Source organism: Ranitomeya imitator, chromosome 3 (assembly GCF_032444005.1).
Source record: "Ranitomeya imitator isolate aRanImi1 chromosome 3, aRanImi1.pri, whole genome shotgun sequence".
Taxonomy (NCBI): Eukaryota; Metazoa; Chordata; class Amphibia; order Anura; family Dendrobatidae; genus Ranitomeya; species Ranitomeya imitator.
In genome coordinates, this window is record NC_091284.1 from 829487613 (window position 1) to 829514287 (window position 26675).

General features: G+C 51.9%; 1 protein-coding gene across 1 annotated transcript in view; it reads left to right on the forward strand.

The window, feature by feature from the left end:
• The first annotated feature begins 59 nt into the window (after positions 1–59).
• The window catches only part of XRRA1 (X-ray radiation resistance associated 1), a 62998-nt gene continuing 36382 nt past the window's right edge, over positions 60–26675 (forward strand). The window contains exons 1-8 of the mRNA XM_069759461.1: positions 60–137; positions 226–327; positions 8405–8580; positions 9113–9184; positions 12543–12615; positions 13171–13268; positions 24297–24430; positions 26515–26619. Coding sequence (XP_069615562.1) covers positions 92–137; positions 226–327; positions 8405–8580; positions 9113–9184; positions 12543–12615; positions 13171–13268; positions 24297–24430; positions 26515–26619 — 806 coding nt within the window. The 5' untranslated portion in view covers positions 60–91. The remainder of the gene's footprint in view (positions 138–225; positions 328–8404; positions 8581–9112; positions 9185–12542; positions 12616–13170; positions 13269–24296; positions 24431–26514; positions 26620–26675) is intronic.

Sequence of the window (26675 nt, forward strand, 5' to 3'; positions counted from 1 at the left end):
TAGGCCGTAAAGCATGAAGGGTGTCGGGAGTTGTAGTCCCCGGTAGTTATTGGTAACTTGAGAGCGTCTCTTGTTGCTAGGAGACAAGTAAATGGGATACCGGGGCCCCGGGATCGGCGTGTCGGCTGCGGACGGAGGTAGCGGAGGAGAGCGCCTGTATCACACGTGTCCTGGCCGGTGTGAGTGTTCCCTGCAGTCACAGAATATCTGTTTGTTACTTCTCAGTGTCTTCGTCCCCTCTGTGGGCTCAGCACAGCATGGACGCCGCTTCTCTCTACGTCTCCGGGAACTTCCCCGCCAGGAGTCTGGTCCGAGCAAGTAATGGAGGTAAATCCGCGCCGTCCGGAAAGTTTAGAAACGTTTTTACACCTTTTCTCGTGTCCAATTGTTTCCTCGTCTCCCTGTTATATTGTACTAGATGGTGGCCCGATTCTAACTCATCGGGTATTCTAGAATATGTATAGTAGTATATAGCACAGCCCACATAGTATATAACACAGCCCACATAGTATATAACACAGCCCACACAGTACATAACAGCCCACATAGTATATAACACAGCCCACATAGTATATAACACAGCCCACATAGTATATAACACAGCCCACGTAGTATATAACACAGCCCACATAATATATAACACAGCCCACGTAGTATATAACACAGCCCACGTAGTATATAACACAGCCCACGTAGTATATAACACAGGCCACATAGTATATAGCACAGCCCACGTAATATATAACACAGCCCACGCAGTATATAACACAGCCCACGTAGTATATAACACAGCCCACGTAGTGTATAACACAGCCCACATAGTATATAACACAGCCCACGTAATATATAACACAGCCCACGCAGTATATAACACAGCCCACGTAATATATAACAGCCCACGCAGTATATAACACAGCCCACGCAGTATATAGCCCAGCCCACGCAGTATATAACACAGCCCAAGCAGTATATAACACAGCCCACGTAGTATATAACACAGCCCACGTAGTATATAGCACAGCCCACGCAGTAAATAGCATAGCCCACGCAGTATATAACACAGCCCACGCAGTATATAACACAGCCCACATAGTATATAACACAGCCCACGCAGTATATAACACAGCCCACATAGTATATAACAGCCCACACAGTATATAACACAGCCCACGTAGTATATAGCACAGCCCACGCAGTATATAACCAAGCCCACATAATATATAACACAGCCCACGCAGTATATAGCACAGCCCACGCAGTATATAACACTGCCCACGTAGTATATAACACAGCCCACACAGTATATAACACAGCCCACGCAGTATATAACACAGCCCACGCAGTATATAACACAGCCCACGTAGTATATAGCACAGCCCACGCAGTATATAACACTGCCCACATAGTATATAACACAGCCCACGCAGTATATAACACAGCCCACGCAGTATATAACACAGCCCACGCAGTATATAACACAGCCCACGCAGTATATAACACAGCCCACGTACTATATAGCACCGCCCACGCAGTATATAATCAAGCCCACATAGTATATTATTATTATTTATTTATATAGCACCATTATTCCATGGTGCTGTACATGAGAAAGGGGTTACATACAGAGTTATAGATATTGTTTACAGTGACAGACTGGTACAGAGGGGAGAGAACCCTGTCCTTGCGGACTTACATTTTATGGGATAGTAGGGAAGAGACAGAAGGTAGGGGCGAGGCGGCGGCTCTGGCGATGGTGAGGCTCTGGCGGAGGTGAGGCGGCGGCTCTGGCGGAGGTGAGGCGGCGGCTCTGGCGGAGGTGAGGCGGCGGCTCTGGCGGAGGTGAGGCGGCAGAATGGTTATTGCAGGCTGTAGGCTTTCCTGAAGAGATGGGTTTTCAGGTTCCGTCTGAAGGAGCCGAGGGTGGTGGATAATCGGACGTGTTGAGATGTGGAATTCCAGAGGATGGGGGATATTGGGGAGAAATCTTGGAGGCGGTTGTGTGAGGAACGAATAAGTGTGGAGGAGAGTAGGAGGTCTTGGGAGGATCGGAGATTACATGAGGGAAGATAGTGGGAGATTAGTTCAGAGATATAGGGAGGGGACAGGTTGTGGACGGCTTTGTAGATCAGTGTTAGTAGTTTGAACTGGATTCGTTGGGGAATTGGGAGCCAGTGGAGGGATTTGCAGAGGGGAGAAGCAGAGGAGTAGCGAGGACAGAGGTGGATTAGCCGGGCAGAAGAGTTGAGGACAGACTGGAGTGGTGCAAGAGAGTTAGCGGGGAGGCCACAGAGGAGGGTGTTGCAGTAGTCGAGGCGGGAGATGATGAGGGCATGCACAAGAGATTTGGTAGATTGTGGGCTGAGGAAGGAACAGATTCTGGCAATATTTTTGAGTTGGAGGCGACAAGAGGTGGCAAGAGTTTGGACGTGAGGTTTGAAGGACAGGGCAGAATTGAGAGTTACCCCGAGGCAGCGGATTTCAGGTGCGGGAGAGAGTGTGATGCCGTTTACCATAATAGATAGGTCAGGTAGGGGAGATACATGAGGTGGGGGAAAGATGATGAGTTCGGTTTTGTCTACATTGAGTTTTAGGAAGCGATAGGTGAAGAAGGAGGATATGGCTGATAGACACTCCGCGATTCCGGACAGCAGAGAGGTGACATCTAGGCCAGAGGTAGATCTGAGTGTCGTCCGCATACAAGTGGTACTGGAAGCCGTGGGACTTTATGAGTTGTCCTATGCCAAGAGTATAGATGGAAAAAAGTAGGGGCCCTAGGACAGAGCCTTGAGGGACTCCAACAGAGAGAGGGCAGGATGAGGAGGTAGTGTGTGAGTGGGAAACGCTAAATGTGCGGTCGGAAAGGTATGAGGCAATCCAGGACAGGGCGAGGCCTTTGATGCCAAGGGAAGAAAGAATCTATAGCAGTAGGCACTGGTCAACTGTGTCGAAAGCAGAGGACAGGTCAAGAAGGAGGAGGATGGAGATGTCACGATCTATGTTTGGATCTGTGGCAGATCTGGTTTCCTTCAGATTAAAACATTTTTTCCTTTCTGGTCATTGGGGGTTAATGCAGTTTTCTTCCCCCGGTGGCCGCTGTGATATTGCATTGCATTGCTGCTGGGTCAGCTGATGTTTGTTATCACTCCCACCTTCCTTTAAAAGGTCACCTGGTGCATCAGCTGACTGTTGGTTATACAGGTCCTTTGGATACCAACCTTTCTGGAAGTGCTGCTTGCTAAGTGCTTTGGTTCTGCAGCTGAATCCTCATTCCTGGTGTCTTACTCTGCTGTGCGGTGCATTGCAGCAGAGAAAGCTAAGTGTGGTGTTATTGTTTCTTTGTCCCTTTGTTGTGTAACTCTCCTTGTGTTGTATTAGTGCAGCGGAGGGACCAGTGCTCTCACCTGCCAGTTCCCTACATGGGGATTAGAGCAGGGCAAGTGAGGGACAAGGTATCCTGGTCGGCGACGGGTTGAAAGAACCCGTATAGGGACGGTAGTAAGATCAAGGCACAGCCTCAGGTGAGTGCAGGAGGTGCCCATTCCCCGTTCCCTACCGTCAGGGCCCACCGTTGTTAAAGTGTCCCCGGTGTACCCTAGTGTGTTCCGTCGTTTTGTGACCGACCCGTCAGGTCGTGTTACACCTGGACAGTCACTTCGTGACATTATTACCAACCGACACTTTTTTCTGGTGAGCCATGGCTCAAATGCAAGTCTTTGCCCAACTGCTTCAGACCCTCACTGACGAGTTTAAGGTGCTGCGTGGTGAGGTGGTGCAGCAGCTGCAGCAGTTGGTGGGGTTTTGGGCTTCGGCCCAGGTAAATGCTCAACCTGAGCCCAAGTTATCTCTTCCTGACAGGTTCTCTGGTGGGAGAGATAAATTTTTGGTTTTTAAGGAAGCCTGTAAGTTATACTTCAGGCTCCGCCCTCGTTCATCAGGGAGTGAGGAACAACGGGTGGGAATCATCGTTTCCCTTCCTAAGGGTGATCCCCAATCCTGGGACTTCTCCCTGCCGACCGCTTCTCCATCTCTACGGTCAGTGGACGAGTTTTTTGCGGCTCTGGCGCTGGTATATGGTGACCCGGACGGCATCTCTTTGGCGGAATCCCGACTCCGTAAGATCAAGCAGGGGGCTCGGCCGGCGGAGGAGTACTGTTCAGAGTTCAGGAGGTGGGCCACTGACACACAGTGGAATGACCCGGCCCTTAGGAGTCATTTTGTGCAGGGTCTGTCTCCAAGGTTGCAGGATGCTCTTGTGCAGTATGCCGCTCCCAAGTCATTGGAGGCCGCCATGTCCCTTGCCATCCGGGTGGATAGACGCTTGAGGGAGAGACATACACCTAATGTGCCTCCGGTAGTCCTTGCTAGGGAGGAGGACACACCTGACCAGGTGGATGAACCCATGCAGGTGGGAGGAGTTGTTTCTCAAACGGGGTTGTCTGGGGTTCGCCGTGATGTGGGGGTATGTTTCTACTGTGGGCAGACTGGTCATTTTATCAATGTCTGCCCAGCTCGCACCAAGATATCTGTTCCATCTAAAAAGCCACGTCCCCCTGGTTGTGTGGAAGGAAGCGACCAGGGAGTGTATGTTTCCTCCATTTTTTCGTCTCAGTGTACCTTACCTGCTGAGGTGGTTATTGGTGGGGTAACTGAGAATGTTCCGGTGCTTGTGGACAGTGGAGCAGGAGTCAATTCGGTGGATGCTCGTTTTGTCCAGAACCATGGCCTGATGAGTAGGTCGCTAGCTAGACCCCTAAGTGTTCAGGCCATTGACTCCGTCCCACTCAGCCAGGGGAGCATTACCCAAGTCGTAGACAATATACATCTGCGTATAGGGGCTTGTCATGAAGAGTCCCTGTCATGCTACGTCTTGGAGGGCATACCAACTCCCATGGTCTTAGGTCTCCCTTGGTTGAAAAAACACAACCCGGTCATAGACTGGCGGTCCAGAGAAGTAGTCAGCTGGGGTCAGTCGTGTGAGGACTGCTACCCAGGAGCTATGATCTCAGCCGTCCTTCTACAACCTTCTCCTTCTTCTCCAGTGGGGGCAGTAGAGATGCTCGAAGGGAGTAGGGGCAAGACTCTACCCTCACTACTTTCTAACCCGGTATGTCAGAGACCTCTTACGAGGAAGGGTCAGAGGAGGGTGGTGGTTCCCTTGGTGCATAGTGGGGGTGTGAGTTTGGTGACACAGGGGGACGCCTCTGTTGTCGGTTCTGTAAAGAGTTCACCATCTTGTGGCAGACGCATGCGTGAAAATAAACGTTCAGGTCCGGACCTGTGTGTGAATGATTACGTATGGGTGTCCACCAAAAATATCAGGTGGAAGTGTGGAACTGGAATCTGGAGTTCGAGGGTAATCGGGCCATACCGGGTGTCAGCCATTGTCGGTCCGAAGACTTACCAGTTGGAGTTACCCTCTGTAATGCCCATTCACAACTCATTCCACAGGTCGGCATTCTGGAGATTTGTGCCGCCTATGTTGTCATCTCCATCGTGCTGCGTTCTCCGTAAACCTGAGGGTCAGGTGACTGAGGAGGTGAACTCTGGTGAATCGAGACGTTCTCACTATAGGTTGCTTACTGGTGAGGTCCAGTGTTGAGGGTCCAGAGGCCCCTCATTGAAAGGGGGGTACTGTCACGATCTATGTTTGGATCTGTGGCAGATCTGGTTTCCTTCAGATTAAAACGTTTTTTCCTTTCTGGTCATTAGGGGTTAATGCAGTTTTCTTCCCCCGGTGGCCGCTGGTGATATTGCATTGCATTGCTGCTGGGTCAGCTGATGTTTGTTACCACTCCCACCTTCCTTTAAAAGGTCACCTGGTGCATCAGCTGACTGTTGGTTATACAGGTCCTTTGGATACCAACCTTGGTGGAATTGCTGCTTGCTAAGTGCTTTGGTTCTGCAGCTGAATCCTCATTCCTGGTGTCTTACTCTTCTGCGCGGTGCTTTGCAGCAGAGAAAGCTAAGTGTGGTGTTATTGTTTCTTTGTCCCTTTGTTGTGTAACTCTCCTTGTGTTGTATTAGTGCAGCGGTGGGACCAGTGCTCTCACCTGCCAGTTCCCTACATAGGGATTAGAGCAGGGCAAGTGAGGGACAAGGTATCCTGGTCGGCGACGGGTTGAAAGAACCCGTATAGGGACGGTAGTAAGATCAGGGCACAGCCTCAGGTGAGTGCAGGAGGTGCCCATTCCCCGTTCCCTACCGTCAGGGCCCACCGTTGTCAAAGTGTCCCCGGTGTACCCTTGTGTGTTCCGTCGTTTTGTGACCGACCCGTCAGGTCGTGTTACACCAGGACAGTCACTTTGTGACAGGAGAACTGTCTGTTAGCTTTGGCTGTGAGTCATTAGTAATTTTTGTCAGGGCAGTTTCGGTGGAGTGGTGGGGGGCGGAAGCCAGATTGGAGGTTGTCAAGGAGAGAGTTAGATGAGAGGTGGGAGAAAATTTGACCATGGACGTGTTGCTCAAGGAGTTTTGAAGCAAACGGGAGCAGTGATGTGGGGCGATAGCTGGGCATAGCAGTTGGGTCAAGGTTAGTTTTTTTGAGGATGGGTGTGATGGTGGCATGCTTCAAGGCAGAGGGGAAGGTACCGGAAGATAGGGATAGGTTGAAGAGGTGGGTTAGAGCTGGAATGAGCGTGTTGGTGAGGTTGCGGAGCAGGTGGGAAGGGATGGGGTCAAGTGCACAGATGGTGAGGTGCGATTTGGAGAAGAGGCGAGTAAGCTCTCCTTCAGTGATGTTGGAGAGGGAGGTTATTAGGGAAGGGCAGAGGTCTGGTATATGGAGTGGCTGGGGTGGTGGAACAGTAAAGGTTTGCCTTGTTTGGTCTATCTTGTTTTTGAAGTAGGTGGCAAAGTCCTCGGAGGAGATGAGGGGAGTTGGAGGTGGCAGTGGTGGGCGGAGGAGAGAGTTAAATGTGCTGAACAGTTTTTTTGGATTGTAGGATAGTGAAGATACAAGGTTAGTGAAATAGGTGTGTTTAGCGGAGGTGAGGGCTAGTTTGAAGGCAAGTGTAGCTTTTTGGAAAGCAGCGAAGTCGTCTGGCAGGCGTGTTTTCTTCCAACGCCGCTCCGCCACCCTGGATGTTTGTCGAAGTTTTTTGGTGAGATTGTTGTGCCTATAGATTCATCACACTTTGCCATGCATGAGAGGGGCGACTGTGTCTATGGCTGATGTGAGGGTGGAGGTATAGAAAGCGGTGGCGCTATCCGTGTCGTGGAGTGAAGATATGAAGGACCGGGGTAGGAGAGAGTCTGAGAGTCTGTGAATGTCTAAGTGTGCGAGGTTTCTATGAGGACGTGGTAGTGGCTGGACATGGGGGGCAAGTGAGGAGGACAAGGATGAGAAGGTGAGTAGATAATGGTCAGATAGGGGGAAGGGAGAGGTTGTGAGATTAGATATGGAACAGAGGCGGGTGAAGATGAGGTCTAGTGTATGTCCGTCTGTGTGGGTGGCTGTGGAGGACCACTGGGTGAGTCCAAAGGATGAAGTAAGGGACAGGAGTTTGAAGGCTGCTGGCTGGCGGGTGTCAGTAGGGATATTAAAGTCGCCCATGATGATGGTGGGGATGTCAGCAGAGGGAAAGTGAAGGAGCCAGGTGGAGAATTGGTCAATGAAGGCAGTGGCCGGGCCCGGAGGTCGGTATATGACAGCCATTTGGAGATTAGAGGGAGAGTAGATACGGACAGAGTGAACCTCGAAAGGAGGGAGGATAAGGGAGGGTGGGGGTTGGATACGGTTGAAGGAACAGTTTTTAGAAAGAAGGATACCCACTCCTCCACCATGTCTGTTGCCAGAGCGAGGAGTGTGCATAGCACAGCCCACATAGAATATAGCACAGCCTACGTAGTATATAACACAGCCCACTCAGTATACAACGCAGCCCATGTAGTTTATAGCACAGCCCACGTAGTGTATAACACAGCCCACGCAATATATAACACAGCCCACACAGTATATAACACAACCACGTAGTAGATAACACAGCCCACGTAGTATATAACACAGCCACGTAGTATATTCCACAGCCACGTAGCATATAACACAGCCCACGCAGTATATAACACAGCCCACGCAGTATATAACACAGCCCATGTAGTATATAGCACAGCCCACGCAGTATATAACACAGCCACGCAGTATACAACACAGCCCACGCAGTATATAACACAGCCCATGTAGTATATTGCACAGCCACGTAGTATATAACACAGCCCACGCAGTATATAACACAGCCACGTAGTATATAACACTCTGTTACAGACAGACAGAAGTTAGAAACAGTCGGAGGTAGACCTTAGGCAATTATATATATATAGATCAGTCTGTGACCCCCGAGCGTCCCGTGGTGCGTCCCCGGTGCTCTCCATCCACCGCTGCCCTCTGATCTTGTGCTGCGTTCCGCAGGGGCCGGTCACTGGCGGGCGGATTGGAGGAGGGGCCCGGAGAGAAGCTTCCAGACAGTGGTGACCTCAGCGTCCTCCGAGCCGAGGGAAAGAGAAGAAGCGCCACAGCGGAGCCGGAGCTGCCGATCCGACAAGATGGAGGACAGAGCGGGCGGAGTGCTGGATGCATCACATCTGGTGAGGAGCCACGTCACCTCCACCATCACTGTTCTGCACCACTTCTTATATACTTGTGTTCCTGTTTCCATAATTGTTCTCTTGTGTCTAAAAGACTGGGGAGTTACCCACCACTCCTCTTGGGCTATCTGCACAAAAGCTGTTCCACTCAGCATGTCCACATGGACTTTTCCTCTCTGAACCCTGTTCACACAGGTACTATACAGATGATCAGGTTGTTAAATACATCAGATAGGGATTATATACATTAGATAGGACTGCTCTATAAGGGTATACCTTGACGAGTGGTGGAGCAGCTTAGTATACATTTTTTTTGCAAAAAAACGTATCACCAAATACCCTGTTTTTTACATCTTTTTACTAGCACTTGCGGATTACTGTGATTTTTTTTTAAACTGAGTGTTTTTGGTTCTACTATGCTCTTTTGTGTCTTCAAGTTTCTTGGTGGTGTGTGGCCATGTTCCTACAGACTTGTTCACTGTGTGAGTAGCCCATGTGTTCCTGTTTCTTACATACTGTCTGTATACTGCAGATGACGAGCCACCTTGTCCGGAGACCGACCGATCTGTGCGCGGCTGACGTGAGCGACCAAGGACTCCGCTCAGTAAGAAACATCATAAGTTATCTTACCCCAGAGCTGCACTCGCTATCTACATGCATCACATTACTTACCGTATATACTCCAGAGCTGCACTCACTATTCTGCTGGTGCAGTCACTGTGTATATGTATTATATTACTGATCCTGAGTTACATCCTGAATTATACCCCAGAGCTGCACTCACTATTCTGCTGGTGCAGTCACTGTGTACATACATTACATTACTGATCCTGAGTTACATCCTGTATTATACTCCAGAGCTGCACTCACTATTCTGCTGGTGCAGTCACTGTGTACATACATTACATTACTGATCCTGAGTTACATCCTGTATTATACCCCAGAGCTGCGCTCACTATTCTGCTGGTGCAGTCACTGTGTACATACATTACATTACTGATCCTGAGTTACATCCTGTATTATACTCCAGAGCTGCACTCACTATTCTGCTGGTGCAGTCACTGTGTACATACATTACATTACTGATCCTGAGTTACATCCTGTATTATACCCCAGAGCTGCACTCACTATTCTGCTGGTGCCGTCACTGTGTACATACATTACGTTACTGATCCTGAGTTACATCCTGTATTATACTCCAGAGCTGCACTCCCTATACTGCTGGTGCAGTCACTGTGTACTTACATTACGTTACTGATCCTGAGTTACATCCTGCATTATACCTGTCACGATAATGTATGAAATGTAATATAAGTTTTAGTTTCTCTTGCTAGCCCATGATGTGGGCTAAAACCCCCCTTCTCTGTGTTCCTGTTCTGAGATGTGTATGTGCAGCTCCCAAACCCCTCATGCCCCTCCCAAAAGAATTTTTACGATCGCTTGTGTCGGCTCAAACCTTCCTCCAGCAGAAACTGGTCTGATCTCCTTCTTTAAAGGCAAGAAGTCCTTTGTTCCATTATAGTGAGATATTGGGCCAACGGTTTAGGCTAGGAAAATAATACGTCCAGTTTGTGAATCTCCATCTGCGGATCTATCAGCTGCGGTAAGCGCGGGTTTCTAGTTCCAACAGGGATAGAGTATGGATTTCTCTGGAACTATGCATCCCATCAAGCCCAAATTTGGTCTCATTAGAACCCCAATGTCAATGCAAGATGAATGCTGGGTGTGTTATGATTCTGACATGTTCTGTAGCGGAGATACAGGCATTAGACAAACTTGTGTTAAATTTAGTAAGACTGAAGAGATAGGAGGGTCTGAGGAAACCAGCCCTGTTAGTGATGTCACGAGGCTGTGGTTATTTAAGTGACTCCACTCTACCCAGTCTTCAGAGTCTGTCAGAGTCTGTCTGAGTCTTACCAGAGGAGCTCTGACTGCTAGCCCTGATGAACTGGGAAATTTGGAGCTCCGTTCACTAGCCTGGTTACCTGAAATGACCTGAACACATGTAAGTGTTAATTTCTCATTTAACCCGGTATTTTTATAATTACCTTGTACATATTTTCAATTGTCTCATTGTAACATCTTTATACCTTTTTATAAACACTGCCTTAACTTTTAATGGAGTAAAATATTTAAAATACTAGATTCGTTCTCCTGTTCTAAAACGTACCCTAAGTCTTCTGAAGGGAATTACGCTACTGTTTTGGGTTAGCTTCGGACCCGTTTAATCGAAGCTGGTGGCAGCATACCGTGTGCGAGGCCTTTGGGTGTCGTTGTAGCGACTGCGGCGTTGATAATTATTGTTCCTGCCTGAGCGGGAGTAGTTATATCACCTCGCAGCAGCATGCCCAATAGCCAGTACATAGCAGGCAGCCTTTCTGGCGACTAATTACCCTCGGTGCAGTACCTAATCTGACCTGAGAGTAAGGGGGGCGCCAGAGAGCTGCAAGTTCAAGCAGAGCTGTAAAGCGGGATATACATAAATCCCTGCAGTTTGTGGTATACTGAAGAGCAGTGGGATAACTAAAATAAGCCCCTGCTGTAAACCAAGAGGTCAATAGCCTTGTGTGTGTTTTTTCACCACATTGTAGCAGTGGAGGGATAACTAAGATAAGCCCCCTGCACATGTGATAGCCGTCTGTTGGCCTAAAGTCACCCCGATCCGTGACGTAGGGATGACGGTCACGGTGTGAATCGTGACAATACCCTAGAGCTGCACTCACTATTCTATTGGTGAAGTCATTACTGATCCTGTTACATGCTGTATTCTATGTCGGCAGATTGGTGAGTTCTGCTCTGGAGCATGTTTCAATCTGTACTTGGTACTCATTCTTCTCTCATGCAGTTTAGCAGATGACCGGTCACGGGGAGCCTTGTGCTGTATAATCAGGGCTCGTGCTGCCGAGATCCTGGCGTTCTATGTGCAATACTATGTACTGATCGCTCTGTCAGGCCGCTTGCTCTGTTCTGCCGGGGCTGAGCGGTGACTGATCGTCGGTGGTGTCGTCTGCACGGAGCGGTGACTGATCGTTGGTGGTGTCGTCTGCGCGGAGCGGTGACTGATCGTTGGTGGTGTCGTCTGCGCGGAACGGTGACTGATCGCCGGTGGTGTCTGAGCTGAGCGGTGACTGATCGTCGGTGGTGTCCTGTGTGCTTAGCGGTGACTGATCGTTAGTGGTGTCGTCTGCACAGAGCGGTGACTGATCATCAGTGGTGTCGTCTGAGCGGAGTGGTGGCTGATCATCAGTGGTGTCGCCTGCGCGGAGCAGTGACTGATCGTCAGTGGTGTCTGCACGGACCGGTGACTGATCGTTGGTGGTGTCGTCTGCACTGAGCGGTGACTGATCGTCGGTGGTGTCGTCTGCACTGAGCGGTGACTGATCGTCGGTGGTGTCTGAGCTGAGCGGTGACTGATAGTCGGTGGTGTCCTGTGTGCTTAGCGGTGACTGATCGTCGGTGGTGTCGTCTGCACGCAGCGGTGACTGATCGTCGGTGGTGTCGCCTGCGCAGAGCGGTGACTGATCGTCGGTGGTGTCTGCACGGACCGGTGATTGATCGTTGGTGGTGTCGTCTGCACTGAGCGGTGACTGATCGTCGGTGGTGTCGTTTGCGCGGAACGGTGACTGATCGTCGGTGGTGTCTGAGCTGAGCGGTGACTGATAGTCGGTGGTGTCCTGTGTGCTTAGCGGTGACTGATCGTCGGTGGTGTCGTCTGCACGCAGCGGTGACTGATCGTCGGTGGTGTCGCCTGCGCAGAGCGGTGACTGATCGTCGGTGGTGTCGTCTGCGCGGAGCGGTGACTGATCATCGGTGGTGTCGTCTGCGCGGAGCGGTGACTGATCGTCGCTGGTGTTGTCTGCGCAGAGCGGTGACTGATCATCAGTGGTGTCGCCTGCACGGAGCAGTGACTAATCGTTGGTGGTGCCGTCTGCGCGGAGCTTCACTCTCTGTCTTTCCTGCAGGCGCACTCGGAGCAGTGGGAGCAGTTTTCATGTCTCGCGTACATGAATGCATCGGAGAATATTCTGCCTCTCGGTAAGAGAATGCGGCCTCCTCACAGCTTCCCTCAGTGCCCCCTAGAAGGAAGTGTCCGGGGGCTAGCGTAGACGGAAACCATCAGCAGGCAGCGTATATATGGAAACCATCAGCAGGCAGCGTAGACGGAAACCAACAGCAGGCAGCGTAGATGGAAACCAACAGCAGGCAGCGTATATGGAAACCATCAGCAGGCAGCGTAGACGGAAACCATCAGCAGGCAGTGTAGATGGAAACCAACAGCAGGCAGCGTAGATGGAAACCATCAGCAACCATTGTAGATGGAAACCATCAGCAGACAGTGTAGATGGAAATCATCAGCAGGCAGTGTAGATGGAAACCATCAGCAGGCAGCGTAGATGGAAACCATCAGCAGGCAGTGTAGATGGAAACCATCAGCAGGCAGCGTAGATGGAAACCATCAGCAGGCAGCGTAGATGGAAACCATCAGCAGGCAGTGTAGAAGGAAACCATCAGCAAGCTGCTGCGGACAGGTTTTCTCTGCTGTGGAGATCGGATCGTCCCCCCATTAATGTGAATTTTCCCTTTTCCCAGAGGCGTTCCGGACATTTCCTGCTCTCAGAGAACTGGATCTTTCCATGAATGGAATCCAGCGGATCACTGTCATCCCCGGAGAGTTCCCGCAGCTCGAGGTGAGTCCCATTCTTCTACTGATCTGTGTATGGTAGGATACTGCAGCACCTCTTTGTCTGTCCACCATGCTTTACCCTGCAGCTCTGCCATATTAGCTGTGACCAGTGACTGTGGCTCCAGACACTTTCCCTCCTCCATGCTTTACCCTGCAGCTCTGCCATATTAGCTGTGACCGGTGACTGCGGCTCCAGACACTTTCCCTCCTCCATGCTTTACCCTGCAGCTCTGCCATATTAGCTGTGACCGGTGACTGTGGCTCCAGACACTTTCCCTCCTCCATGCTTTACCCTGCAGCTCTGCCATATTAGCTGTGACCAGTGACTGCGGCTCCAGACACTTTCCCTCCTCCATGCTTTACCCTGCAGCTCTGCCATATTAGCTGTGACCAGTGACTGTGGCTCCAGACACTTTCCCTCCACCATGCTTTACCCTGCAGCTCTGCCATATTAGCTGTGACCGGTGACTGCGGCTCCAGACACTTTCCCTCCTCCATGCTTTACACTGCAGCTCTGCCATATTAGCTGTGACCGGTGACTGCGGCTCCAGGCACTTTCCCTCCACCATGCTTTACCCTGCAGCTCTGCCATATTAGCTGTGACCAGTGACTGCGGCTCCAGACACTTTCCCTCCTCCATGCTTTACACTGCCGCTCTGCCATATTAGCTGTGACCGGTGACTGTGGCTCCAGACACTTTCCCTCCTCCATGCTTTACACTGCAGCTCTGCCATATTAGCTGTGACCGGTGACTGCGGCTCCAGACACTTTCCCTCCTCCATGCTTTACACTGCAGCTCTGCCATATTAGCTGTGACCAGTGACTGCGGCTCCAGACACTTTCCCTCCTCCATGCTTTACCCTGCAGCTCTGCCATATTAGCTGTGACCGGTGACTGTGGCTCCAGACACCTTCCCTCCTCCATGCTTTACACTGCAGCTCTGCCATATTAGCTGTGACCGGTGACTGCGGCTCCAGACACTTTCCCTCCTCCATGCTTTACCCTGCAGCTCTGCCATATTAGCTGTGACCGGTGACTGCGGCTCCAGACACTTTCCTTCCTCCATGCTTTACCCTGCAGCTCTGCCATATTAGCTGTGACCAGTGACTGCAGCTCCAGACACTTTCCCTCCTCCATGCTTTACACTGCAGCTCTGCCATATTAGCTGTGACCAGTGACTGCGGCTCCAGACACTTTCCTTCCTCCATGCTTTACACTGCAGCTCTGCCATATTAGCTATGACTGTGGCTCCAGACACTTTCTCTCCTCCATGCTTTACACTGCAGCTCTGCCATATTAGCTGTGACCAGTGACTGCAGCTCCAGACACTTTCCCTCCTCCATGCTTTACCCTGCAGCTCTGCCATATTAGCTGTGACCACTGACTGCGGCTCCAGACACTTTCCCTCCTCCATGCTTTACACTGCAGCTCTGCCATATTAGCTGTGACCGGTGACTGCAGCTCCAGACACTTTCCCTCCTCCATGCTTTACCCTGCAGCTCTGCCATATTAGCTGTGACCACTGACTGCGGCTCCAGACACTTTCCCTCCTCCATGCTTTACCCTGCAGCTCTGCCATATTAGCTGTGACCAGTGACTGAGGCTCCAGACACTTTCCTTCCTCCATGCTTTACCCTGCAGCTCTGCCATATTAGCTGTGACCACTGACTGCGGCTCCAGACACTTTCCTTCCTCCATGCTTTACCCTGCAGCTCTGCCATATTAGCTGTGACCGGTGACTGCGGCTCCAGACACTTTCCCTCCTCCATGCTTTACACTGCAGCTCTGCCATATTAGCTGTGACCGGTGACTGCGGCTCCAGACACTTTCCTTCCTCCATGCTTTACCCTGCAGCTCTGCCATATTAGCTGTGACTGGTGACTGTGGCTCCAGACACTTTCCCTCCTCCATGCTTTACCCTGCAGCTCTGCCATATTAGCTGTGACCACTGACTGCGGCTCCAGACACTTTCCCTCCTCCATGCTTTACCCTGCAGCTCTGCCATATTAGCTGTGACCGGTGACTGTGGCTCCAGACACTTTCCCTCCTCCATGCTTTACACTGCAGCTCTGCCATATTAGCTGTGACCGGTGACTGTGGCTCCAGACACTTTCCCTCCACCATGCTTTACCCTGCAGCTCTGCCATATTAGCTGTGACCGGTGACTGTGGCTCCAGACACTTTCCCTCCTCCATGCTTTACACTGCAGCTCTGCCATATTAGCTGTGACCAGTGACTGTGGCTCCAGACACTTTCCCTCCACCATGCTTTACCCTGCAGCTCTGCCATATTAGCTGTGACCGGTGACTGCGGCTCCAGACACTTTCCCTCCTCCATGCTTTAAACTGCAGCTCTGCCATATTAGCTGTGACCACTGACTGCGGCTCCAGACACTTTCCCTCCTCCATGCTTTACACTGCAGCTCTGCCATATTAGCTGTGACCGGTGACTGTGGCTCCAGGCACTTTCCCTCCTCCATGCTTTACCCTGCAGCTCTGCCATATTAGCTGTGACCGGTGACTGTGGCTCCAGAAACTTTCCCTCCTCCATGCTTTACCCTGCAGCTCTGCCATATTAGCTGTGACCGGTGACTGCAGCTCCAGACACTTTCCCTCCTCCATGCTTTACCCTGCAGCTCTGCCATATTAGCTGTGACCAGTGACTGTGGCTCCAGACACTTTCCCTCCACCATGCTTTACACTGCAGCTCTGCCATATTAGCTGTGACCGGTGACTGTGGCTCCAGACACTTTCGCTCCACCATGCTTTACACTGCAGCTCTGCCATATTAGCTGTGACCGGTGACTGTGGCTCCAGACACTTTCCCTCCTCCATGCTTTACCCTGCAGCTCTGCCATATTAGCTGTGACCAGTGACTGCGGCTCCAGACACTTTCCCTCCTCCATGCTTTACCCTGCAGCTCTGCCATATTAGCTGTGACCACTGACTGCGGCTCCAGACACTTTCCCTCCTCCATGCTTTACACTGCAGCTCTGCCATATTAGCTGTGACCAGTGACTGCGGCTCCAGACACTTTCCCTCCTCCATGCTTTACCCTGCAGCTCTGCCATATTAGCTGTGACCACTGACTGCGGCTCCAGACACTTTCCCTCCTCCATGCTTTACCCTGCAGCTCTGCCATATTAGCTGTGACCAGTGACTGCAGCTCCAGACACTTTCCCTCCTCCATGCTTTACCCTGCAGCTCTGCCATATTAGCTGTGACCACTGACTGCGGCTCCAGACACTTTCCCTCCTCCATGCTTTACACTGCAGCTCTGCCATATTAGCTGTGACCGGTGACTGCAGCTCCAGACACTTTCCCTCCTCCATGCTTTACCCTGCAGCTCTGCCATATTAGCTGTGACCACTGACTGCGGCTCCAGACACTTTCCCTCCTCCATGCTTTACCCTGCAGCTCTGCCATATTAGCTGTGACCGGTGACTGCGGCTCCAGACACTTTCCCTCCTCCATGCTTTACACTGCAGCTCTGCCATATTAGCTGTGACCACTGACTGCGGCTCCAGACACTTAACCTCCTCCATGCTTTACCCTGCAGCTCTGCCATATTAGCTGTGACCACTGACTGCGGCTCCAGACACTTAACCTCCTCCATGCTTTACCCTGCAGCTCTGCCATATTAGCTGTGACCACTGACTGCGGCTCCAGACACTTTCCTTCCTCCATGCTTTACCCTGCAGCTCTGCCATATTAGCTGTGACCGGTGACTGCGGCTCCAGACACTTTCCCTCCTCCATGCTTTACACTGCAGCTCTGCCATATTAGCTGTGACCGGTGACTGTGGCTCCAGACACTTTCCCTCCTCCATGCTTTACCCTGCAGCTCTGCCATATTAGCTGTGACCGGTGACTGTGGCTCCAGACACTTTCCCTCCACCATGCTTTACCCTGCAGCTCTGCCATATTAGCTGTGACCGGTGACTGTGGCTCCAGACACTTTCCCTCCTCCATGCTTTACACTGCAGCTCTGCCATATTAGCTGTGACCAGTGACTGTGGCTCCAGACACTTTCCCTCCACCATGCTTTACCCTGCAGCTCTGCCATATTAGCTGTGACCGGTGACTGCGGCTCCAGACACTTTCCCTCCTCCATGCTTTAAACTGCAGCTCTGCCATATTAGCTGTGACCACTGACTGCGGCTCCAGACACTTTCCCTCCTCCATGCTTTACACTGCAGCTCTGCCATATTAGCTGTGACCGGTGACTGTGGCTCCAGGCACTTTCCCTCCTCCATGCTTTACCCTGCAGCTCTGCCATATTAGCTGTGACCGGTGACTGTGGCTCCAGAAACTTTCCCTCCTCCATGCTTTACCCTGCAGCTCTGCCATATTAGCTGTGACCGGTGACTGCAGCTCCAGACACTTTCCCTCCTCCATGCTTTACCCTGCAGCTCTGCCATATTAGCTGTGACCAGTGACTGTGGCTCCAGACACTTTCCCTCCACCATGCTTTACACTGCAGCTCTGCCATATTAGCTGTGACCGGTGACTGCGGCTCCAGACACTTTCCCTCCTCCATGCTTTACCCTGCAGCTCTGCCATATTAGCTGTGACCAGTGACTGCGGCTCCAGACACTTTCGCTCCACCATGCTTTACACTGCAGCTCTGCCATATTAGCTGTGACCGGTGACTGTGGCTCCAGACACTTTCCTTCCTCCATGCTTTACCCTGCAGCTCTGCCATATTAGCTGTGACCAGTGACTGCGGCTCCAGACACTTTCCCTCCTCCATGCTTTACACTGCAGCTCTGCCATATTAGCTGTGACCAGTGACTGCTTCTCCAGACACTTTCCCTCCTCCATGCTTTACCCTGCAGCTCTGCCATATTAGCTGTGACCAGTGACTGCGGCTCCAGACACTTTCCCTCCTCCATGCTTTACCCTACAGCTCTGCCATATTAGCTGTGACCGGTGACTGTGGCTTCAGACACTTTCCCTCCTCCATGCTTTACACTGCAGCTCTGCCATATTAGCTGTGACCGGTGACTGCGGCTCCAGACACTTTCCCTCCTCCATGCTTTACCCTGCAGCTCTGCCATATTAGCTGTGACCGGTGACTGTGGCTCCAGACACTTTCCCTCCTCCATGCTTTAAACTGCAGCTCTGCCATATTAGCTGTGACCACTGACTGCGGCTCCAGACACTTTCCCTCCTCCATGCTTTACACTGCAGCTCTGCCATATTAGCTGTGACCGGTGACTGTGGCTCCAGGCACTTTCCCTCCTCCATGCTTTACCCTGCAGCTCTGCCATATTAGCTGTGACAGGTGACTGTGGCTCCAGAAACTTTCCCTCCTCCATGCTTTACCCTGCAGCTCTGCCATATTAGCTGTGACCAGTGACTGAGGCTCCAGACACTTTCCCTCCTCCATGCTTTACCCTGCAGCTCTGCCATATTAGCTGTGACCGGTGACTGCGGCTCCAGACACTTTCCCTCTTCCATGCTTTACCCTGCAGCTCTGCCATATTAGCTGTGACCGGTGACTGTGGCTCCAGACACTTTCCCTCCTCCATGCTTTACCCTGCAGCTCTGCCATATTAGCTGTGACCAGTGACTGCGGCTCCAGACACTTTCCCTCCTCCATGCTTTACCCTGCAGCTCTGCCATATTAGCTGTGACCAGTGACTGCGGCTCCAGACACTTTCCCTCCTCCATGCTTTACCCTGCAGCTCTGCCATATTAGCTGTGACCGGTGACTGTGGCTCCAGACACTTTCCCTCCACCATGCTTTACACTGCAGCTCTGCCATATTAGCTGTGACCGGTGACTGCGGCTCCAGACACTTTCCCTCCTCCATGCTTTACCCTGCAGCTCTGCCATATTAGCTGTGACCGGTGACTGCAACTCCAGACACTTTCCCTCCTCCATGCTTTACACTGCAGCTCTGCCATATTAGTTGTGACCGGTGACTGCGGCTCCAGACACATTCCCTCCTCCATGCTTTACACTGCAGCTCTGCCATATTAGCTGTGACCGGTGACTGCAACTCCAGACACTTTCCCTCCTCCATGCTTTACACTGCAGCTCTGCCATATTAGCTGTGACCGGTGACTGCAACTCCAGACACTTTCCCTCCTCCATGCTTTACACTGTAGCTCTGCCATATTAGCTGTGACCGGTGACTGCAGCTCCAGACACTTTCCCTCCTCCATGCTTTACCCTGCAGCTCTGCCATATTAGCTGTGACCGGTGACTTTGGCTCCAGACACTTTCCCTCCACCATGCTTTACACTGCAGCTCTGCCATATTAGCTGTGACCGGTGACTGCAGCTCCAGACACTTTCCCTCCTCCATGCTTTACACTGCAGCTCTGCCATATTAGCTGTGACCGGTGACTGCGGCTCCAGGCACTTTCCCTCCTCCATGCTTTACCCTGCAGCTCTGCCATATTAGCTGTGACCGGTGACTGCGGCTCCAGACACTTTCCCTCCTCCATGCTTTACCCTGCAGCTCTGCCATATTAGCTGTGACCGGTGACTGCGGCTCCAGACACTTTCCCTCCTCCATGCTTTACCCTGCAGCTCTGCCAGATTAGCTGTGACCGGTGACTGCGGCTCCAGGCACTTTCCCTCCTCCATGCTTTACCCTGCAGATCTGCCATATTAGCTGTGACCAGTGACTGTGGCTCCAGACACTTTCCCTCCTCCATGCTTTACCCTGCAGCTCTGCCATATTAGCTGTGACCAGTGACTGAGGCTCCAGACACTTTCCCTCCTCCATGCTTTACCCTGCAGCTCTGCCATATTAGCTGTGACCGGTGACTGCGGCTCCAGACACTTTCCCTCCTCCATGCTTTACACTGCAGCTCTGCCATATTAGCTGTGACCGGTGACTGAGGCTCCAGACACTTTCCCTCCTCCATGCTTTACCCTGCAGCTCTGCCATATTAGCTGTGACCGGTGACTGCAGCTCCAGACACTTTCCCTCCTCCATGCTTTGCACTGCAGCTCTGCCATATTAGCTGTGACCGGTGACTGAGGCTCCAGACACTTTCCCTCCTCCATGCTTTACCCTGCAGCTCTGCCATATTAGCTGTGATCGGTGACTGAGGCTCCAGACACTTTCCCTCCTCCATGCTTTACCCTGCAGCTCTGCCATATTAGCTGTGACCGGTGACTGCGGCTCCAGGCACTTTCCCTCCTCCATGCTTTACCCTGCAGCTCTGCCATATTAGCTGTGACCGGTGACTGAGGCTCCAGACACTTTCCCTCCTCCATGCTTTACCCTGCAGCTCTGCCATATTAGCTGTGACCGGTGACTGCGGCTCCAGGCACTTTCCCTCCTCCATGCTTTACCCTGCAGCTCTGCCATATTAGCTGTGACCGGTGACTGCGGCTCCAGACACTTTCCCTCCTACATGCTTTACCCTGCAGCTCTGCCATATTAGCTGTGACCAGTGACTGAGGCTCCAGACACTTTCCCTCCTCCATGCTTTACCCTGCAGCTCTGCCATATTAGCTGTGACCGGTGACTGCGGCTCCAGACACTTTCCCTCCTCCATGCTTTACCCTGCAGCTCTGCCATATTAGCTATGACTGCGGCTCCAGGCACTTTCCCTCCTCCATGCTTTACCCTGCAGCTCTGCCATATTAGCTATGACTGCGGCTCCAGACACTTTCCCTCCTCCATGCTTTACCCTGCTGCTCTGCCATATTAGCTATGACGACGGCTCCAGGCACTTTCCCTCCTCCATGCTTTACCCTGCAGCTCTGCCATATTAGCTGTGACCAGTGACTGTGGCTCCAGACACTTTCCCTCCTCCATGCTTTACCCTGCAGCTCTGCCATATTAGCTGTGACCGGTGACTGCGGCTCCAGACACTTTCCCTCCTCCATGCTTTACCCTGCAGCTCTGCCATATTAGCTGTGACCGGTGACTTCGGCTCCAGACACTTGCCCTCCTCCATGCTTTACCCTGCAGCTCTGCCATACTAGCTGTGACCGGTGACTTCGGCTCCAGACACTTTCCCTCCTCCATGCTTTACCCTGCAGCTCTGCCATATTAGCTGTGACCAGTGACTGTGGCTCCAGACACTTTCCCTCCTCCATGCTTTACCCTGCAGCTCTGCCATATTAGCTGTGACCGGTGACTGCGGCTCCTGGCACTTTCCCTCCTCCATGCTTTACCCTGCAGCTCTGCCATATTAGCTGTGACCAGTGACTGAGGCTCCAGACACTTTCCCTCCTCCATGCTTTACCCTGCTGCTCTGCCATATTAGCTGTTACCGGTGACTGAGGCTCCAGACACTTTCCCTCCTCCATGCTTTACCCTGCAGCTCTTCCATATTAGCTGTTACCGGTGACTGCGGCTCCAGACACTTTCCCTCCTCCATGCTTTACACTGCAGCTCTGCCATATTAGCTGTGACCGGTGACTGTGGCTCCAGACACTTTCCTTCCTCCATGCTTTACACTGCAGCTCTGCCATATTAGCTGTGACCAGTGACTGAGGCTCCAGACACTTTCCCTCCTCCATGCTTTACCCTGCTGCTCTGCCATATTAGCTGTTACCGGTGACTGAGGCTCCAGACACTTTCCCTCCTCCATGCTTTACCCTGCAGCTCTGCCATATTAGCTGTGACTGGTGACTGTGGCTCCAGACACTTTCCCTCCTCCATGCTTTACCCTGCAGCTCTGCCATATTAGCTGTGACCGGTGACTGAGGCTCCAGACACTTTCCCTCCTCCATGCTTTACCCTGCAGCTCTGCCATATTAGCTGTGACCGGTGACTGTGGCTCCAGACACTTTCCCTCCTCCATGCTTTACACTGCAGCTCTGCCATATTAGCTGTGACCGGTGACTGTGGCTCCAGACACTTTTCCTCCTCCATGCTTTACACTGCTGCTCTGCCATATTAGCTGTGACCGGTGACTGTGGCTCCAGACACTTTCCCTCCTCCATGCTTTACACTGCAGCTCTGCCATATTAGCTGTGACCGGTGACTGCGGCTCCAGACACTTTCCCTCCTCCATGCTTTACCCTGCAGCTCTGCCATATTAGCTGTGACCGGTGACTGTGGCTCCAGACACTTTCCCTCCTCCATGCTTTACCCTGCAGCTCTGCCATATTAGCTGTGACCGGTGACTGCGGCTCCAGACACTTTCCCTCCTCCATGCTTTACCCTGCAGCTCTGCCATATTAGCTGTGACCAGTGACTGAGGCTCCAGACACTTTCCCTCCTCCATGCTTTACCCTGCTGCTCTGCCATATTAGCTGTTACCGGTGACTGAGGCTCCAGACACTTTCCCTCCTCCATGCTTTACACTGCAGCTCTGCCATATTAGCTGTGACCGGTGACTGTGGCTCCAGACACTTTCCTTCCTCCATGCTTTACCCTGCTGCTCTGCCATATTAGCTGTTACCGGTGACTGAGGCTCCAGACACTTTCCCTCCTCCATGCTTTACCCTGCAGCTCTGCCATATTAGCTGTGACCGGTGACTGTGGCTCCAGACACTTTCCCTCCTCCATGCTTTACCCTGCAGCTCTGCCATATTAGCTGTGACCGGTGACTGTGGCTCCAGACACTTTCCCTCCTCCATGCTTTACCCTGCAGCTCTGCCATATTAGCTGTGACCGGTGACTGAGGCTCCAGACACTTTCCCTCCTCCATGCTTTACCCTGCAGCTCTGCCATATTAGCTGTGACCGGTGACTGTGGCTCCAGACACTTTCCCTCCTCCATGCTTTACCCTGCAGCTCTGCCATATTAGCTGTGACCGGTGACTGTGGCTCCAGACACTTTCCCTCCTCCATGCTTTACCCTGCAGCTCTGCCATATTAGCTGTGACCGGTGACTGTGGCTCCAGACACTTTCCCTCCTCCATGCTTTACCCTGCAGCTCTGCCATATTAGCTGTGACCGGTGACTGAGGCTCCAGACACTTTCCCTCCTCCATGCTTTACCCTGCAGCTCTGCCATATTAGCTGTGACCGGTGACTGTGGCTCCAGACACTTTCCCTCCTCCATGCTTTACCCTGCAGCTCTGCCATATTAGCTGTGACCGGTGACTGTGGCTCCAGACACTTTCCCTCCTCCATGCTTTACCCTGCAGCTCTGCCATATTAGCTGTGACCGGTGACTGAGGCTCCAGACACTTTCCCTCCTCCATGCTTTACCCTGCAGCTCTGCCATATTAGCTGTGACCGGTGACTGTGGCTCCAGACACTTTCCCTCCTCCATGCTTTACACTGCAGCTCTGCCATATTAGCTGTGACCGGTGACTGTGGCTCCAGACACTTTCCCTCCTCCATGCTTTACACTGCAGCTCTGCCATATTAGCTGTGACCGGTGACTGCGGCTCCAGACACTTTCCCTCCTCCATGCTTTACCCTGCAGCTCTGCCATATTAGCTGTGACCGGTGACTGTGGCTCCAGACACTTTCCCTCCTCCATGCTTTACCCTGCAGCTCTGCTCATTTACTGTGTATTAAATCCTGCACTCCCAGGATATGAAATATGGTGCGAAAAATTATTGTAATCTGACCCCGAATGTTTCCACAAGAAAGTGTTTCATGAAGAGTCACCTGATAATACGGAATATTTACAGATCATCCAAAATCACCTGATAATGCAGAATATTTACAGATCATCCAGAATCACCTGATAATCCGGAACATTTACAGATCACCCAGAATCACCTGATAATCTGGAATATTTACAGATCATCTAGAATCATCTGATAATCTGGAATATTTACAAATAATCCAGAATCACCTGATAATGTGGAATGTCATCATCCAAAATCGCCTGATAATCCAGAAAATTTACAGATCATCCAGAATCACCTGATAATCTGGATTAATTATGCATGTTCACATGTAACTTGATAATCTGGAATTTATAGGGGTCATCCTTCAGAGTCACTTGACAATCAAGAATCACCTGATAATCTGGAATAATTAGGTATGATCCAGAATCACCTGATAATCTGGTATTTCTAGGGGTGACCCGGAATCGCGCTATAATCTGCCGGTGTAGTTGTGGCCGCAGTGATCTGTCTGTGATTGTGTCCTAGGTCCTGGATCTCTCCTACAACAGTCTTTTCCCCGGGGACATCCTGCAGCTGGGGGCACTCCCCCGCCTCCGAGTACTCTGCCTGAGCGGAAACAGACTGACACACCTGCCGCTGGACCTGAGCGCTCCCCCCACGTAAGTCAGCGCTCCCCTCACGTAAGTCAGTGCTCCCTGGATCACTGATCAGTCTCCTGATCACCGATCAGCCTCCCAATCACTGATCAGCCTCCAGATCACTGATCAGACCCCCAATCACTGATCAGACCCCCAATCACTGATCAGCCTCCCAATCACTGATCAGCCTCCCAATCCCTGATCAGCCTCCGGATCACTGATCAGACCCCCAATCACTGATCAGCCTCCCAATCACTGATCAGACCCCCAATCACTGATCAGCCTCCCAATCACTGATCAGACCCCCAATCACTGATCAGCCTCCCAATCACTGATCAGACCCCCAATCACTGATCAGACCCCCAATCACTGATCAGACCCCCAATCACTGATCAGACCCCCAATCACTGATCAGACCCCCAATCACTGATCAGCCTCCCAATCACTGATCAGACTCCCAATCACTGATCAGCCTCCCAATCACTGATCAGCCTCCCAATCACTGATCAGACCCCCAATCACTGATCAGACCCCCAATCACTGATCAGACCCCCAATCACTGATCAGACCCCCAATCACTGATCAGACCCCCAATCACTGATCAGCCTCCCAATCACTGATCAGACCCCCAATCACTGATCAGCCTCCGGATCACTGATCAGCCTCCCAATCACTGATCAGACCCCCAATCACTGATCAGCCTCCGGATCACTGATCAGACCCCCAATCACTGATCAGCCTCCCAATCACTGATCAGCTTCCCAATCACTGATCAGACCCCCAATCACTGATCAGACCCCCAATCACTGATCAGACCCCGAATCACTGATCAGACTCCTGATCACTGATCAGCCTCCCGATCACTGATCAGCCTCCCAATCACTGATCAGCCTCCCAATCACTGATCAGCCTCCCGATCACTGATCAGCCTCCCAATCACTGATCAGACCCCCAATCACTGATCAGCCTCCCAATCACTGATCAGCCTCCCAATCACTGATCAGCCTCCCAATCACTGATCAGCCTCCCAATCACTGATCAGCCTCCCGATCACTGATCAGACTCCGGATCACTGATCAGCCTCCGGATCACTGATCAGCCTCCCAATCACTGATCAGCCTCCCAATCACTGATCAGCCTCCGGATCACTGATCAGCCTCCGGATCACTGATCAGACCCCCAATCACTGATCAGACCCCCAATCACTGATCAGACCCCCAATCACTGATCAGACCCCGAATCACTGATCAGACTCCTGATCACTGATCAGCCTCCCGATCACTGATCAGCCTCCCAATCACTGATCAGCCTCCCAATCACTGATCAGACCCCCAATCACTGATCAGCCTCCCAATCACTGATCAGCCTCCCAATCACTGATCAGCCTCCCAATCACTGATCAGCCTCCCAATCACTGATCAGCCTCCCGATCACTGATCAGCCTCCCAATCACTGATCAGCCTCCCGATCACTGATCAGCCTCCCAATCACTGATCAGCCTCCCAATCACTGATCAGCCTCCCAATCACTGATCAGCCTCCCAATCACTGATCAGACCCCCAATCACTGATCAGCCTCCCAATCACTGATCAGCCTCCCAATCACTGATCAGCCTCCCAATCACTGATCAGCCTCCCAATCACTGATCAGCCTCCCGATCACTGATCAGACTCCGGATCACTGATCAGCCTCCGGATCACTGATCAGCCTCCCAATCACTGATCAGCCTCCCAATCACTGATCAGCCTCCGGATCACTGATCAGCCTCCGGATCACTGATCAGACCCCCAATCACTGATCAGACCCCCAATCACTGATCAGACCCCCAATCACTGATCAGACCCCGAATCACTGATCAGACTCCTGATCACTGATCAGCCTCCCGATCACTGATCAGCCTCCCAATCACTGATCAGCCTCCCAATCACTGATCAGACCCCCAATCACTGATCAGCCTCCCAATCACTGATCACCCCCCCCCCCCCCGATCACTGATCAGACCCCCAATCACTGATCACCCCCCCCCCCCGATCACTGATCAGACCCTCTTCCTAGCGGGGCTGTGGGCCTCATGAATCACTGGATCTGTCATTATTCATCTACAGGAAAGATCCCGAAATCCGGATGTTCCAGAGTCTGGAGGTCTTCATGTTAGATGACAACTTACTGTCCCATCCCGCAGTGTTTGTGAGCCTGGCCGGACTGCAAGGGTGAGTGAGACTCCGGGAGTGCAGCTCTGGAGTGTATTACAAGGGGTAACTCAGGA